The sequence below is a fragment of the Pecten maximus genome, chromosome 3 (assembly GCF_902652985.1).
Source record: "Pecten maximus chromosome 3, xPecMax1.1, whole genome shotgun sequence".
Taxonomy (NCBI): Eukaryota; Metazoa; Mollusca; class Bivalvia; order Pectinida; family Pectinidae; genus Pecten; species Pecten maximus.
Window position 1 is genome coordinate 8,150,922 of NC_047017.1, and position 18,554 is coordinate 8,169,475.

At 38.0% G+C, this 18,554-nt stretch overlaps 1 protein-coding gene across 1 annotated transcript in view; it reads right to left on the minus strand.

The window, feature by feature from the left end:
* Positions 1-18,445, minus strand: part of LOC117323078 (probable methyltransferase TARBP1) — a 34,158-nt gene extending 15,713 nt beyond the window's left edge. Inside the window, exons 1-17 of the mRNA XM_033878083.1 lie at positions 18,335-18,445; positions 15,302-16,363; positions 14,895-14,961; positions 14,065-14,210; positions 13,688-13,740; positions 13,092-13,192; positions 12,535-12,670; positions 11,523-11,619; positions 10,883-11,084; positions 9,612-9,860; positions 7,183-7,286; positions 6,714-6,860; positions 6,189-6,373; positions 5,424-5,619; positions 4,077-4,259; positions 3,068-3,240; positions 356-427 (exon numbers count right to left, since the gene is read on the minus strand). Coding sequence (XP_033733974.1) covers positions 356-427; positions 3,068-3,240; positions 4,077-4,259; positions 5,424-5,619; positions 6,189-6,373; positions 6,714-6,860; positions 7,183-7,286; positions 9,612-9,860; positions 10,883-11,084; positions 11,523-11,619; positions 12,535-12,670; positions 13,092-13,192; positions 13,688-13,740; positions 14,065-14,210; positions 14,895-14,961; positions 15,302-16,354 — 3,164 coding nt within the window. The 5' untranslated portion in view covers positions 16,355-16,363; positions 18,335-18,445. The remainder of the gene's footprint in view (positions 1-355; positions 428-3,067; positions 3,241-4,076; positions 4,260-5,423; positions 5,620-6,188; positions 6,374-6,713; positions 6,861-7,182; positions 7,287-9,611; positions 9,861-10,882; positions 11,085-11,522; positions 11,620-12,534; positions 12,671-13,091; positions 13,193-13,687; positions 13,741-14,064; positions 14,211-14,894; positions 14,962-15,301; positions 16,364-18,334) is intronic.
* Between the last annotated feature and the right edge of the window lie 109 nt (positions 18,446-18,554).

The following is an 18,554-nucleotide window of genomic DNA, read 5'->3' on the forward strand; positions in this document are numbered from 1 at the left end:
AGTTGCCATAGCAACCATAATTTTGAGAAAAAGAAAATGGCATGCACATCTACATATGATCATTAATATGTGTGTGAAGTTTCATTGGAATCGGCCCATCGGTTTAGGAGGAGTTGTCCGGACAAAATGTGTCTACAGACGGACAACCTGATCCAGTATACCCCCCTAACTTCGTTGCGGGGGGTATAACTATAAATGGTAAAACGTGGACAATTTTTGTATTGGAAATAGTGAGCGAGGCTCACACACATATATCCACCACCCGTTTATCCTTGACTGTATCTAGAGACAAAGAAGTTTAAAAGCTTTTAAATCAGACACATGTATTAATTCTTTACTTTCACTTTACAAATACCTTTTCATGACTTCGTTGACAGAACATGCACTTCCAAGATCCTGTATGTAAGCATTTAACTCCAGCGTCTGTCTGTAACAAATTAAATCTATCTTAAAACAAGAGGCCCAGAGGGCCTGTATCGCTCACCTGGATTTCATGAGATATGAAACAAGAATGATGATTAAGTATATTTGTCACTGGTATTGCTATGTCAATATATCATAGGCATTTTATATGGGTACGTAAGGATTTGATGTCAAAAAATGCATTAATCCATGAAATAAAATTAACTTTTGGCACAACCCCATACGGATGCTACCACACAAATGTGAGTGATATCCATTGCTTAGTTTCAGAAAAGAAGTTGGTTAAACCAATTGACCCCTTTTGACCCCTACTTCTGCACCCCGGGGGGAGTGAGGGTCAGTTCCTTCCTTTATAAAATTTTGAATCCCTACCCAAAAGGTTGCTACCAGGCAAATATGAGCGATATCTCTTGCTTAGTTTCAAAGAAGAAGTTGTTCATATCAATTCATGTGGGGGGGGGGGGGGGGGGGGGGGGGGGGGGGGGGGGGGGGGGGTCAGCTCCATCATTTGTACAATTTTTAATCCCCACCCCATAGTGATGCTACCAGGCAAATATGAGCGATATCTCCATCGCTTGGTTTCAGAGAAGAAGTCATTTATATTAAGAGAGCCAAATTGACCCCTTTTGGCCCCGCCCCTCAGACCCCTTGGGGGTCAGCCCCACCATTTGTACAGTTTTGAATCCCCACTCCATAGGGATGCTACCAGGTAAATATGAGGGATATCCATTGCTTAGTTTCAGAGCAGAAGTCGTTTATATCAATTCTGTGACCCCTTTTGGCCCCGCCCTCAGACCCCAGGGGGTCAGCCCCGTCATTTGTACAATTTCAAATTCCTACCCCAAGGTGATGCTACCAGTAAAATATGAGAGATATCCATTGTTTGGTTCCAGAGAAGAAGTCAATTATATGAATATAGCCCGATAGACCACATTTGGCCCCGCCCCTCACGCCCTTGGGGGGTCAGTCCCATCATTTGTACAATTTTAAATCCCAACCCCATAGTGATGCTACCAGGCAAATATGAGTGACAGCCATTGCTTGGTTTCAGAGAAGAAGACGTTTATATCAATAGCGCAAAAATGACCCCTTTTGGCCCCGCCCCAGAGGCCCCCAGGGGGTCAGCCCCATCATTTGTACAATTCTGAGTCCCCTACCCATAGGGATGCTTCTGACCAAATTTGGTCAAATTCTGATGTGTGGTTATGAAGAAGAAGTCAATTGTTGACGGACGGACGGACGATGGACGACGGACGACGGACGACAGACGGACGGACGGACGACGGACGACGGACGCAACGGTATGGCATAAGCTCACCTTGGTCCTTCGGACCAGGTGAGCTAATAATGGAAAACTGTCAAGGTAAATATTTTGTTTATCAATCTTATAAGTGACTGAGTGTCTTATAGTCAGTACATGATATAATTCTTGTGCTAATGAGAAAGTATCATTTTTTGTGACTTATTCATAAGTAAAATTGATTTAATTATCTTGTACTTTTATATCAGTGAGCGACCTCATTCTCATGTTCATTAGTAAATGACTTGATTTTCCTGTTTTATCAGTAAGTGACCTACTTCCCTTGTTTATCTGTAAGTGACCAACTTCCTGTGTTTATCTGTAAGTGACCTACTTCCTGTGTTTACATGTAAGTGACCAACTTCCCATGTTTATCTGTAAGTGACCTACTTCCTGTGTTTACATGTAAGTGACCTACTTCCTGTGTTTACATGTAAGTGACCAACTTCCTGTGTTTATCTGTAAGTGACCTACTTCCTGTGTTTACATGTAAGTGACTTACTTCCCATGTTTATCTGTAAGTGACCAACTTCCCATGTTTATCTGTATGTGACCTACTTCCTGTGTTTATCTGTAAGTGACCTACTTCCCATGTTTATCTGTAAGTGACCTACTTCCTGTGTTTATCTGTAAGTGACCTACTTCCCATGTTTTTCTGTATGTGACCTACTTCCCATGTTTATCTGTAAGTGACCTACTTCCCATGTTTATCTGTAAGTGACCTACTTCCTGTGTTTATCTGTAAGTGACCTACTTCCTGTGTTTATCTGTAAGTGACCTACTTCCTGTGTTTATCTGTAAGTGACCTACTTCCCATGTTTATCTGTAAGTGACTTACTTCCCATGTTTATCTGTAAGTGACCTACTTCCCATGTTTATCTGTAAGTGACCTACTTCCTGTGTTTATCTGTAAGTGACCTACTTCCCATGTTTTTCTGTATGTGACCTACTTCCTGTGTTTATCTGTAAGTGACCAACTTCCCATGTTTATCTGTATGTGACCTACTTCCTGTGTTTATCTGTAAGTGACCTACTTCCCATGTTTATCTGTAAGTGGCCTACTTCCTGTGTTTATCTGTAAGTGACCTACTTCTCTTGTTTATCTAAAAGTGACCTACTTTCCATGTTTTTCTGTAAATGACCCACTTCCCTTCTTTACCTATAAAGTCACCTACTTCCTGTAATCATTTATAAATGCCTTCTTTATGAGTTAAGTGTCCAGAGTAAGTGATCTTCTTCCTGTAATCATTTATAAATCCCTTGTTTATCTGTAAGTGACCTACTTCCTGTAATCATATATAAATCCCTTGTTTATGAGTTAAATGTCCAGAGTAAGCGACCTACTTCTCCTGTCGTTTGTGTATGGTGCCGTAGAGACAGCAGGACACCATCATTGAGTAGAACTTTGACATATGAGGAAGAAGTTTGGCATCGGTCCATACATGACACAGATGAGCAGCTAGTATGTGAAACAGTCCATTCTTTCCCTCTCCCAGCTCCAAAATTAAATCAGCATACTGCAATGTGAAAGAAACATTGATCTTAGTTTGAATTGTTGGCTTGTTGAATTATTACAGTCAAACCTCTATGATTCGAACTTCGTTGATTCGAATTTCTCACTGTATCAAACTTTTTGCTTGGTCCCTAATTTTCTCACTGTATAACACTACTAACAAACCTATGTAACTATGATTCGAATTTTTATAAATTGAAGTTTTCGATGTATCAAACTTTTTTCATGGCCCTTTAGCTATGATATTATAGGTAATTAACATCTCATGATTACGGAACAGTGAAACAAGAGGATCAATTTTAAACACACACAATTAGCAATGTCTTCTCTCATACTCAAAGTGATTTGTTTTATTTCAGTATTCAGTTTATTATGAAATGTAAGTGTATTAGTGCTTTCATTTTGACTTGTTCGTTTCGTATGTATATAGTCGCGGTCGTTATTCCGCATTTTATATCTTCAGCAGGGAAAACGTTAGCGTAAGTGTGCATTGTACTTTTTTGCTAAAATGTAATATACATAATTGTTTTGTAAAAATGATACATATTTAATTAATAAAATGCTTAATGGATGAAAAGTATCTTTTATTTTGTTGTGTTTGAAGTAAATCAACAGCCAGGCATGTCAGAGTTATGGTCATTATCATGAAAAAGTCGATCTATTGTCAACCATGAATAATTCGAAGTCCCGCTGTTTCGAAGTTTTTCCCTTGAACTTTGAAACTTCGAAGTTTGACTGTACTTATAAAATTAAAGTTAGTTAGGGCTGTCATATATACATGTATAACCCCTCCCCTGCCTACATGTACACCCCATCATGGACCTAGAAATTTAGTTTTACCTGTACAAGCTTTTGGATGATGGGTGAGTCACCTGGCAGTGACAACAGGGCAGGCTGGAAAGCTATGGCGGTGAAATAAGACATGATAGTGAGGTAGGCAGTACCACGTGTGTCCTCCTGGGCTACTGACCAGGTCAATTCCAGGGTCTCTATCACCTTGGCAACAGAACCCTCACTAGTTACCTGAAGTGATACAGACAAAAGTCAATTAACAAATTAAATTAGAGTATCTGTTGATTAAACATTTCATGAATGCTGATTAAAAAAACGGATATAGTTGGCACAAAATGAAAATGTAGCTCAGTATTTTGTAAAGGGAGTAACAAGATATTGACTCACTGGAGGAAGAAGTAACATGACAATGACTTGCCAGTGGTATGAGTAACTTAACATTGACTTGCCAGTGGTAGGAATAACATGACATTGACTCAACAGTGATAGGAGTAACATGACATTGACTTGCTAGTGGTGAGAGTAACATGACAATGACTCGCTAGTGGTAGGAGTAACATGACATTGACTCGCCAGTGATAGGAGTAACATGACATTGACTCGCCAGTGGTAGCAGTAACATGGCATTGACTCACCACTGGTAGGAGTAACATGAAATTGACTCACCAGTGGTGAGAGTAACATGACAATGACTCACCAGTGGTAGGAGTAACATGACATTGACTCACCAGTGATAGGAGTAACATGACATTGACTCACCAGTGATAGGAGTAACATGGAATTGACTCGCCAGTGGTAGCAGTAACATGGCATTGACTCACCACTGGTAGGAGTAACATGAAATTGACTCACCAGTGGTGAGAGTAACATGACAATGACTCACCAGTGGTAGGAGTAACATGAAATTGACTCACCAGTGATAGGAGTAACATGACATTGACTCACCAGTGATAGGAGTAACATGGAATTGACTCGCCAGTGGTAGCAGTAACATGGCATTGACTCACCAGTGATATGAGTAACATGAAATTGACTCACCAGCGATAGGAGTACCATGACATTGACTCACCAGTGGTAGGAGTAACATGACATTGACTCACCAGTGGTAGCAGTAATACGACATTGACTCACCAGTGATAGGAGTAACATGACATTGACTCACCAGTGGTACGAGTAACATGACATTGACTCGCTAGTGGTAGAAGTAACTTGGCAATTGCTCACTAAAACAAGTGGACATCTATGGCTCAGAAGAGGAAAAATTAATTTATCATTGACTCAGTGCCAGGTGTACATGAAGCATGACATTGACCTTTAAGAGCTGATAGTAACTTCACATTGACTTACCAGTGGTACTCATCAGACACGCGTCGTTGAGTAACTTAATTGACTCACCAGAGGCAGGAGTAACTTGACACACTGTAAGACCACTAGGACAGTATCTGCCTTGGTAAGGGACAAACACTCCAGACACAGGTCTAGCAGGGCTGTGGCTGGGCGGTTTAGTGGCCGTCCGAGGTTGAGATTCAGCAGCTGCATCTTCCACTGGGATGATAAGAACATGGACGAGAACCGACCCCACTCTTCACGGCTGAGGGAGATTTTAACAAAATATTTCATTTCCTTAACATGCAAATTATACATTTATCATATATTTGACCCATTCTATCAAGTCATACAGCTATGTCATCAATATCATAAGACATATGTATACAAACTGTTGTGACATCATACTAATATATGTCATCAGAATAACTTCGCACAATAGTCTGTAGAGAAAAAACAGACTGTGCGAGTAGAAATCTGCCTGTAATATATAAAGCTTTTAGACCATGCAAAAGGAATCTGTATTATAGAGAGTTTTTAGACAATGCGAGAAGGAATATACCTGTATAATATAGAGTTTTTAGACAATGCGAGATATTTTAAAGTTTTACTTTATATATTGTCATAAATACGAGATTTTCATAAATAGAATCTTACACTTGTGAGCTCCTCTATATGTATAGCATGTGCATTACAGAAGACGATGGCGGAGGATTGATTTCCCTTTTAACTAGTTTATGATTCTTCTGCATTTTGATTAATAAATATAACTAATCCAATATATTTTTCATTCTACAGCACTGTTGCTCTCTACAAAGCAAATTCTTTCCTCACCTCTCCACTGCCGAGGGACGTGCGAGTGAGAGTGTGATGTCTGCCTTCTGCGAATATTGGTAGATTTCCTCGACCACTGCCTGTTGCTGTGGTGACAGGCCCTGACACGGCACAGTGTACACGCTGGCCACGGCACCAAGGACTGCCCCAGCCCCTACCAGTTGGATCTGTCCTTCCATAGTCGCCTGGAGAAACAAATACACGTATGTGGAATCTATCGCAATATAAAGTTTTATTAGAACTTTCTTGGAACCTAGAAGAATGATAATATTTGAATTTTCCCATTCAAATTATGCAAGGACAGTGTACAATCCTGTATTTAATACGTGTATGTGTTGTGACGTACATGTAATATGTGACTATATCATTTTGTGGTGTGTTATTACACAAGATTATCACCCATATGTAACATGACCTAAACTAGCATCAATTGGTTAAAAATTCCCTGTGAATTGTGTTTGAATGCATGCGGACTGTACTTTGAAACAATTCTTAGATGTACTATTTCAAGAAAAGAGAACTCACCTGGGGTAAGGCAGACACCTCAGACAGGGTGTGTATACAACTTGTAACAAGGCGGTGGAAACAGGTAACCGAACTGTTGTCATGGAAACGCTGTATCACCTCAGTAACAGCTCTTTCACCAAGTTCTATACTAGGAAGGTCTTTAGTCTGAAATGATTGTTTCAGTATAAGTAAGGGGAAACATGGAGTAATTCAGTGGGTCTGGGTTTAAATCTCTGACTGAACATTCATTGCCTTCACCATTACATTGAACAGTGGATGACATTTACTCGTGAGATTTAAGAAGCCAAAAAAAAATATATATTTCATCACATTAGCAACATATTAATGATTGTCAGAATATATATTCACAAAAATGTAGCACATAGCTACAATACAGGTAGTATTGAGAAAATCAATGGACAGGTGTTAATCCTATTGTGATTGGACAGGTGTTAATCCTATTGTAATGCCTGACAATCATCCCCACCTCTCTCCAACCTCCGGTCATCCTCTGCTGTACGAATAACACCAGCTCTGTATGACAACTTGCCAGCGCCTCTTGCACAATGCCAAACAATTCATCTGTGGTTGCTGTAATGGCAAAATTTATCAAATTTGGCCTATTGCTTCGACTTGACCCCCTCAGTATTTTCTATGATATTTAATCTATTCTGATATCTTATATGATACTTACTGATAAAACATTTACAGCTTTTTGACACATCAGTCATTTCTTGTAATTAGATCAGTTTATAAAAAGCTACAAATACAGTGTACCCTCGACCTATCGCCACCCGAATCTACCGCCACCCTTGCATACCGCCACCTACACCCCTAGAACGGATTTCCCTTCTATATAATTCCCTCGTTAAATTCGCCACCCTCACATACCGCCATCCGCCACGTTCATAACAATACAAACGTCCCGAATCCCTATATATTACCCTCAACGATATCGCCATCGTGGTCTGTTTTTTCTGCGATCGAGGAACTCTTTAGTGTTCTATTTATAGAATTAGGGTATTTCCTTTTTCACAGGTAACTTAGTTATACGCTTGAATGAGTTTCTATCACTCAGGTAGATTTATGTATCGATGTTTATATATGTGACATCTACACACAGGTATGGTTTGATTTGTAATAAAGCATGACTGATTTCTGCTCAATAAGTGTTCTTATTTATGGTATGAACGATTTGGCTTCGTCAGTCGAGATGGAAACTCCGAGACGAAAGCGTGTTCTTCGGACTTGATCCAGTGCCGCGTAATTTCCAATAAAATTCGACAGATTGTAATGGATGGCATGAGCAGAATTTTCAGAAATTACATATGTAAATGTGTTTTTGTAAGCTACGAAACGTACGGTCAATACCATGGTGTCTTATATGTTAACTCATTGTGTATTTATTAAAACGTTGGTACAACATTATCTTTTACTGTTGTAATTTTCATGATTCGATACTAATGCCACCCTCGTTATACCGCCATAATTGACACGGACGAAATGTGGCGATATATCGAGGGTAGACTGTACATATATATAAAAGCATTATAAATCACAACTATCAGTGTTACTAAGTGTAGCACAATATCTTGTTGGTTTTCCATTGATGACCGATACCTAAAAGATGATGACTCATTACTCGTAGCACTTTGTAATCCTCAAACTAATAACATTGTCTATAGGAGTTGAGGAGTTTTATTTCATTTTCATCATTGCTATATTTGGTGATGGTTTTCCCAATATTAAACAAGAGACAGACCAAGGACGCAGTGGAATTGGAATATGCCATGGTCTGATGATAGGCCACCATCCATGGCCACCACCTGATGATAGGCCATCATCCATGGCCACCACCTGATGATAGGCCATCATCCATGGCCACCACCTGATGATAGGCCACCATCCATGGCCACCACCTGATGATAGGCCACCATCTGATGACAGGCCACCATCTGATGATAGGTCACCATAGGCCACCATCTGATGATAGACCACCATAGACCACCACCTGATGATAGACCACCATCTGATGATAGGTCACCATAGGCCACCATCTGATGATAGGCCACCATCTGATGATAGGCCACCATCTGATGATAGACCACAATCTGATGATAAGCCACCATCTGATGATAGGCCACCATAGGCCACCATCTGATGATAGGCCACCATCTGATGATAGACCACCATCTGATGATAGGCCACCATCTGATGATAGGCCACCATCTGATGATAGGCCACCATCTGATGATAGGCCACCACCTGATGATAGGCCACCATCCATGGCCACCATCTGATGATAGGTCACCATCTGATGATAGACCACCATCTGATGATAGGCCACCATCTGATGATAGGCCACCATAGGCCACCATCTGATGATAGGCCACCATCTGATGATAGGCCACCATCTGATGATAGACCACTATCTGATGATAGGCCACCATCTGATGATAGGTCACCATCTGATGATAGGCCACCATCTGATGATAGGCCACCATAGGCCACCATCTGATGATAGACCACCATCTGATGATAGGCCACCATCTGATGATAGGCCACCATCTGATGATAGACCACCACCTGATGATAGGCCACCATCTGATGATAGGCCACCACCTGATGATAGGCCACCACATGATGATGGTGGGCTAGAAACTTACTACCATGGACATTGCGTAACTATCAACTAAAGAGTCTTTTACACAATGAAACAGTGTATTTTTGATTTCAGAAAAAAATGTTTTGCTTAAAAAAACTGTCCCTCTTAAGACCATCTAAACTGTTCACTTAAACATTGCCAGACTATCACACACACACCTAAGTCTCCCCCAATTCAAGAATTCCTGGAAAGTAAAAATTTGTATATGAAGACCACCTTCTGGTTGTCTATAGATGTTTGACTCTCTTTACCTGTGAGTGTACCGAGTTCTGACATAAAACACAGTAATAGTTCCACTGCCCTCTCAGCCTTGTGGGCCGGCATGTATGGTCGACTGTTCACTGTGTTCACAATCTCTGTCAAATCTCCCAGAATTCCAGATAAAGATGGCTGTGATTTGTTAATATTGGCTACCAATGGCAACACTTTCGCATCCACAGCCAAAAATGCAAAGCGAACAATCTGTACAGCCTCCATCTCGCTCCAAGTGAATTTGGAACCTGGTGAGAAACGTATTAATACAAGGATGATTATTAAGGAAAAGAAGGTATCAAAATTAAAGTGCTTCACTTTTATAGCTACCATTTATAAACTGAATTCTAATCATGTATTGTACAAATGAAACACAAGATATTAGCACCATCTATTACAAATTTATCTTTAGAAACAGCAGAGCCAAAATTTAACTAGAGATTGCTTTTCTGAACAAAAACTCTCTCACTCGGCACTGAATTCTTTTGCACTAAATTAACCTGTGTCCCTAAGGCCAAGGTTTCAATGATCAAATGACAAAGGGCTGCATTTAGTGAGCGAGAAATAAAGGTATACCACACTTTTCATTAAGATGTCTTATAACGATTAAAAAGTAATTGCTATATGAGAAATATTATGACCAAATTGAAAACATACAGAAAACATATCTTCAACAGTCAAGAAATGATGCCTGGAAGAAATTCACACTTATTTGACCTTTGACCTTTCACTTTCATTATATTTTCTAATGGGTTAAAGGTTATTGCCTGGACAAACTTTATTGAAAAAGTTGCACTTATTTGACTTTTAACCTTGAGATCAAAGTCACTAACCAAACAGCTGTACATTGGCTTTAGGTGATACAAGTATACTGCAAGTTTACAGTTATGAAGTTATGCCCCAGACAATAAATTAAGAAGAACTGGTACTAACATACAATATGTCTCCTTTCATTTACATACTACATCATACAACTGTTTCATCTTTCCAGGATTGGTCAGTGTGAAAAGAAATAAAAAAAAAAACATGAAAAATATCAATCTTTCCCCCATGATTCCATTCAACTAATTACTTGCCGCTTTTATCCTCAAATAAGTCCCTTTCCCGCGTGTTAAAAAATTCAGTAAAGATTTGAGAGGGCTTCTTTGTGATCACTTTCATCTTTCTATTTTGGAGTTTAAGATTCTACAAAAATGAATAAGAGAGCTATTTGCAGGCATTATTGGAATACAGAAACGAAGACATTTTTTTTATAAAACCCATCCAGTACCTTCAGATACTTGGACAAAGGCTGTAGCCTCTTTCTGTAGATAGTTCTGGATATCAGGACATGACCAGTTCTTTACATTCGAATCAGAAAATCTCTCTATTTGATTGACAACATTTTTCCAAAGAGTTGTTCCCCTTTGTAGACTCTCCGTCATGTTAAACACAGCTAACACTGTTGCCCATTCCTTAGGCAGCACACTTTCCTATAAAACAAGCAAATCTGATAATAATCATACTGTATTAGATTTTATAAGAATGGTCCATGTTGGAACTTGGAATATACCAGTGTAATGTACCAGAACGATCCACTCTTAAAACTTTGAACCAGAAAACTTAAAATTAAATGCAATGTTTTAATACCACAAAATGTGATCAAGAACATATCAATAATAGTTACTATTCAAAGACAATTATCCTTATACTATTATTATGTGACACATTTACCTTGAAAAGCTAATGGGGATTTATCTCTAATTTTGACATAAATACCTTGCATAGGAGCTGACACTCGGGGAAGGTTATACATTATTTGATTGAATGATATACCAAGGGAACCCTATCTTGTCAAGCAGACAATGAATCGAACATCGAATAATCAAATCAAACATGAATTTATATATGTAAATATATTTTCAACTTACTAAGTCAACTAGGTTGACCAAAGCCTCAGCAAAGTAACACTGTGCAGCTCCTCGGATATAGCTGTTGATGGAGGAAATGGTAGCACTCAGGGATTTCCTGTAACAAAAGTAATGATAATAAACACAAATTACCTTAATGTTAAAGCCAAGAGTAAAGGTAGTCTCACTGGCTTTAGCTAAGGAGACTTCCCCTCTTGTTTAATAGCATTCACTTAGGGAGGGAGACATCACTATTTCGAGCCCCAACATGGGCAGGATATTTTCAATTAATTCATTCGTCCTATCACATTACTGTAAATCACTCTGATTTTGAGAATACTCTATTTCGCAAAATTACCTCTACAGACAAATTTACGAATACATCATTTCGCAAACCCTGACCTAGAAATGACCGATTTGTAAATTATGAGCTATAAAGAGTCATGATTCCTATATAGTTAACCATCCTATATAGTTAACCGATAGTTCAGTCACCATTCGAAGATCTTAATTTCATTAAAATTGATCTCAAAGTCTTTGATTTCAGATTGACTCTACTCACAAACTTTTCACTACAGGCCTTATATCAAGTTGCTGGGCTTCCTGATTATTGAGAAGAAGTCGTTTAAAGATTTAAGCATATTTGACCCCTGTAACCTTGAATGAAGGTCAAGGTCATACATTTGAATAAACTTGATAGCCCGTCACCCAAGTAGCTACAGGCCTAATATCAAGTCCCTGGGCCTCATGGTTATTGGTAAGAAGTCATTTAAATATTTTAGCATATTTGACCCCTGTGACCTTGAATGTGTGTCAAGGTCATTCATTTAAACAAACTTGGTAGCCCTTCATGCAAATCTATATATACAATGTATATATTTTTTCATATATTATATACCCTTTTCATGTTATCGATTTTGAGTTACAATTATGGTATTGTTATTATGTCGGTATTCTCTGTTGTTTTTTTTTAGGTGAGATGACAAGTATGTCAGTATTCTCTGGGTTTTTTTTTAGGTGTGATGATAAGTACCTTAGATTGAGGATGATCTCCCTGTCCAGTAGAGGTGAAGGTGGGACCCGGGACAGTCCCTTACACAGGAACAAGAAGGGAAGAGGGCCCCAGGAGTTGCTGCTCATGGTTTGCATCACGTCTCGGAAAAATGACACTGAAACCAACAATCATGTATCAAATAAAGTCCTTAAATTCTGTTAGTTATTAAAAGTTTTGTTGACATATATAGATATGGAAATACTTCTAATAACCTCCTTTTCCTCAGTTTGAAATGAATAAAATCAGGAATAAACAAAATTACTTAATCCTTCAGAAAAAAATTACTTAATCCTTCAGAAAATTTGAATGATTTTTATTTTATTTTTTGCAAAATGGGTGCTAGTTGTAAAATTCATTATCTGCCTGGTGATGAACACCTACCTTTTGACTATAAATAACTTGTTAGAGGCTTTTTATATTGAGACTTGGCTCATTCAATATCATTCAAAGTAATAATTAACAAGAGATTATTAAGGTTTTAAATATGCAATTTAAACATCCATAATACACTGAGTAAAGAAGAAGTTTGCTACTACCTCTCTTCTCTGTGGTTTTCAGCTCTCTCCAACAATTAGCAAAGAAGTCTGACAATCCCACACCAGCATTAGACACTGTACCTTGGAGGGTATTTTGGGGTCTGTAGAAATAACAAAATTCTCATAAGGTATTTCTGTGAATTAGCTCACATATAATAATTGGTTTTACATATATGGTAAGTTTTAGCTTTTCTTAACTTTCTGTTCTTCCTTTTTATTAACTGTTTTACTGAATACATGTTTGACAAAACATACAAAATGGATAGTTTAACATACAAAACTATGGCCAAAGACATATCTGAAAAATCCTTTTTGTCAGGCATAGTGGAAAAAATTCAAACTTTGAAACCCAAGCTTGCTTCCTGTCAGAGATGTTGCTTTTTACAATCAATCTCAGAATTCTTGTACAGCTAGGGACCAACACTATCAGAAATAGTGATAACAAACTTATTTTATCGAAATCCAAAATTGTTGTAAATCTTGTACATTTTTTCAATTTTATAAATTGGGGAAAAAACATTTACCGATTTACATTTCAAACTGTCTCTTCAGGGAGAAACTAAACATTTATAACATTGAATATATAATCGACTTACTTGCTGAAATTTTTACTGTCTTGAATCGTGAGAAGAAATTCACCACTAATATACTACAATGGAAAAAAAACATATAAACAGTATTTATTCCCTGCGAAGAAATTATCCTAATTCAGTGAGTAAAAGGACAAATAGAAATGAGAAAGACAAAAAATTTTCATGAGTCAAAAATATGAAATGTCAGCGCATTGTCTCCTCTGCAGCTATGCTGAAGTAACCTATCCATCAAAGAGACGGTGACAAATGACGATTACAAATAAAAGACCATCTCAAAGACAAGAATTCTAGATACATGCACTCACAAAGACAAAATATTTATCAAACTGACAATTCTTTCTTTTATCCAAGTTAATGATTAAAAGTTTAGAAGCCAATACCTTTTCTTCTCCTTGGTGAAGGAGGGGACACAACCCCAGGTCTAAAAACAACACTGTTTCTGTCGCCCATCTCATAATGGTGACACTCTCGTGCTTTAGGGCTCGTCTGATTAAGGCTGTTATCCACGAGGTGTGTAGAGGGATTTCTAAAAGGTCAAATAGCATTTGTATATGTTTATAGATAATCTAACTTTTTTGTATTCAATCAGTACAAGTTTAGGTAAACAAAAGGCCCAATGGTCTTTTTCTGAAAGTTTAATTCTCTTGTGATTTTCAAAGCTGATTTAGGTTATTGAAAGTGGATTCCATTCTTTTTAGCAACTGCTACATGTCAAATATTTTGTCATCATGATGAAACAATTTGATGAAATTTACAAAGTTGACCCCTTTGACCTTGAAATTTGGACAAGGTAATTAATTTGAATCAACTTTATAACCCTTCAAATGACCCTGTGCCTCTGGTTATTGAGAAGTTGTCTAAAGGAAAGAGCTGATGTTGGACGGACAGATAGATAACGGACAGTGTGCACCAGGGTATGAACTCAATTGCCCTTCGAGCAGGAGAGCCAATAAAATGCAGAGATACAACGTTAACCATTACGGACCAAATCAAAGATGGCGACGTGCATTTCGGCTTATTGCATAAGTCGGTTAATTGGGTAAAAAGCCCCCACGAATAGGCAACCCAATTAAGAAGAATGCACTGTATATGAAATCCCCATTGAAGGAAACTAAATGCAAATTCCCTAAACAACATTAACTTTCCTCAATTCCTTTCAACTTGTTTGGTGATGTACTATAGGAATATTATAAGACTTTTTTTAGTTTACCTTGGTCCAGTGATGAGGCTTTTATCAGATTCTGCATTCTAGGAAGTAAAGGATTAATGACATGTACCTACAACAGAACAAATCAGTTGTCAAAATAAATTCAAACAGAATTTGCAATATATCTAATTATATACAAATTGGTAGTCTCATTGTTTCAGTACAGGTGCAGATCTAGTTTATTTACTATACATCTAACTATATACATGTACAAATTCATAGTTTCATTGTTTAAGTTGAGGTGTGAACCTAGTTTATTTACAATATATTTAATTATATATACAAATTTACATTTGTAATTGTTTGAGTACAGTTGTGGACATGGTGTAATATGTAATTATATACAAATTCACAGTTCCTTTGTTTAAGTAAAGGTGTGGACAAATTTTATTTTTGTCTTAAATTTGTACCTGTTTTTCCTCAAAGGTTTCCATAAGCATGATGACATCCTCCCATATTTTACTAAGACCAGCCTGTTTGGTCCAGCAGAACTTCGCTGTGTGTTCCCCCGCATCCTGTAATCTCACATCCACCTCTCCTTGCTGACACAGATCAATTGTTCTTTTCAACAGGTAAATACTTTGTTTCCTGACTAATGTATCCTCACTACGGATTCCGTTCTGGATAATACTCCAGTAGGATTCAGATGTCCGAATGTCCACCTCAGCTACCGTGTAATTACCTTCTGCCGGCAGGAAGTAATTCGCTAGAGAACAAAGTAACATGCTAGGTTTGCAGCTCGAATTGTCCTCTTCCCATATAGATAAGATAGTCTGCCAGCTGGATGCCAATCTATTGGTCGGCTTGCCGTTATCTAACTTCAACAGCAGCAAAAGGCATTGGCTTGTCATGTGTAGAATTGTCTGCTTGTCAAAAAGTCTTAAAATATTCAATAAATGTTTAAACACTTCCTCAAGATGTTTATCTAAAATTACATCGGATTTGATTAATCTTTGCTGAAAATCTTCGTCAATACATGTTCTTATCAAATTTTTCACAACTTCAAGAGCACATATAACATCAATATATTCTGCTTGAGATTCCGACTTTTTATTTGTGGATGCAGTCCTGTCAAGAATGTGGTCATTCAATGAAGCCGAGTAGAGATTTAGGAGAGACACAAATAGTCCTGCTGAACCTTTCTGTACACAAAGGGCCTGTAGAGACCCCACTCTGGACAGCAAGACAACATTGTGGGACCGGCTATCAAATGATGGATGAAGTTTGGACAGCAAAGGGATGCAAATACTATCAGTTACATCTTTACAAACTTTTGATATCGCAGCATCATTCACTGAAAAGTTACTGACAATGTTTTCCAGAACTCCTAAAATGGGCAAGATTTCAGGACTTGTCAACTTATCTTCAGAGATGATAGGTAAAATTTTACTGACAACATTGTCCACTAATTTCTCTTTGTCTATTTGAGGGCTCCTCAGAAGCTGAAAATTACTGTCAGTCATCGTGACCCACTGTAACAGAAAGAAACTTAATGATAACACCATGAACCTTCATTTCCATTATTATCTATATTATTACTTATACTTTTCAATGAAGCAACAAAAGAATCTTATTTACAGTGATAAATCAATACAATCAAACCTTGTCATCTTAAAGTCAGTGGCAGGTAATGGAACAACTAGATATTTGAGGTACATTGTAACCAAGTATAAAAATATATAAAAAATATATAAATATAATCTAGATAGTATATGATGGACAGGTGGTGACAGATATATATTGATGGATCAATGGAGGAAATAACAGAATGACGAGGAGATGGTGATCGGCGGATTGATGGAGAGAATAATAGAATGATGGACAGATGGTGAGAGACGGATAAATGGAGGAAATAACAGAATGACAGGGAGATGGTGACTGACAGATCGATGGAGGAAATAGCAGAATGACGAATACATGGTAGCGTCGTTCGACAAAGGGAGATGCAGAATGATGGACAGATGGTGACGGACAGATCGATGATGGGAGAAACAAAGTAACGGACAGATGGTGATGGATGGATCAATAGAGGGAATGTCAGACAGATGGTGACAGACTGATTGATTGTGGGAATAACAGAATGATGAACAGGTGGTTACCGACGAATGGATGGAGAGAATAGAATGATGGTTAGATGGTGACGCACAGATCTATGAAAGGAAAATCATGTAACATGTACCAGGGGTACAACAGAGCGGTCACCCATCCAAGAGTTGACCACGCTCGACGTTGCTCAACTTCGGTACACAGACACCACACTCAACATGCATTCAAAAACTAGCTATTTGACTATGCAGCTGAAATGCCCAAATCCATGAACCATCACAATCAGAGTGATAAACAGATGGTGATGGACCGATTGATTGTACATGTGGGAATAACAGAATGATGAACATTGAACAGGTGACGATAGACTGATCGATGGAGGGAATAGAATGATGGATAGATGACAATAGAATGATCGATGGAGGGAATAGGATGATGGATAAATGATGAGAGCCTGATCGATGGAGGGAATAGAATGATGGATAGATGCGTGTTGACAGGGAATATCAACAGAACGATCATCTGTCAGATGATAAAACACAGATCAATATAGGGAACAGAATGCTGGACGGATCAGGTGACAGACATGCAGATCTTTGGATAAAATAACACAATGACAGACAGATGGTGATGGACAGATCAATGAAGGGAATAACAGAATGATGGACAGACAATGACACACGTACGGATCGATGGAGGCAATAATAGAATGATGGAGACACACTATATAGCACCTTAGAAATTAGAATCAATGGTCACTTTTGGGTGTTGTAGTGGCTGCATTTGATGTGAGAGTAAGACATGTATTATAAAAAAAACCTCGCTGTCATCACCTAGTATAGTACTCTAATAATATTAGAGGTTTACACGACAGGAAACTTTTGACAGGCTGTCTGAGGGGATATGAGGTCGCAATATCCACCAATGTAATCAGGTGGAATAAGACCTCATATACGTATAGGAGTACTAGTATAGGTACTTGTAGTCTTGTATCTGGTAATTAGTATAGCACCAGAGTGAAAATGTGATCCGCGATATCTAATATATACAGATATTTCAACTCTGGTGTTCCTACTACTCCTATACGTATATGAGGTCTTATTCCACCTGATTACATTGGTGGATATGTTACATGACAGCCTGTCAAAAGTTTCCTGTCGTGTAAACCTCTAATATTATTGGAGTAGTGTTCCTACCATACAAGTACCTACGCATCATGTGATCTGTACTGATTTCTATGCCTTTGGATTGACAATATGCAATGTACCAACTATTATACAGTGACTATATACAGCTGATACAGGACTATATTTTGTAGTGTTCTTCTTTATGATTTGCTAATTCTGTCAATATAGAAATATTATGTGTTGATCACATCATATAGCCTATACGCTTACGAAATTGTTGGTTGTAAATGATGACACCTGTCCTTAATCGTCACAAGATACACGTGCACATGCATACATTATATTTATCACATGTCACCACAGCCAACGACAACAATCTCCACGTGGGTTTATCATCATCTTATTTTGATCCGAAACGAAATAAATCATTTTTTTAATCAGTCATATCGTATGATTATTTCGAATAATAAATATTTATAGAGTTTAATTA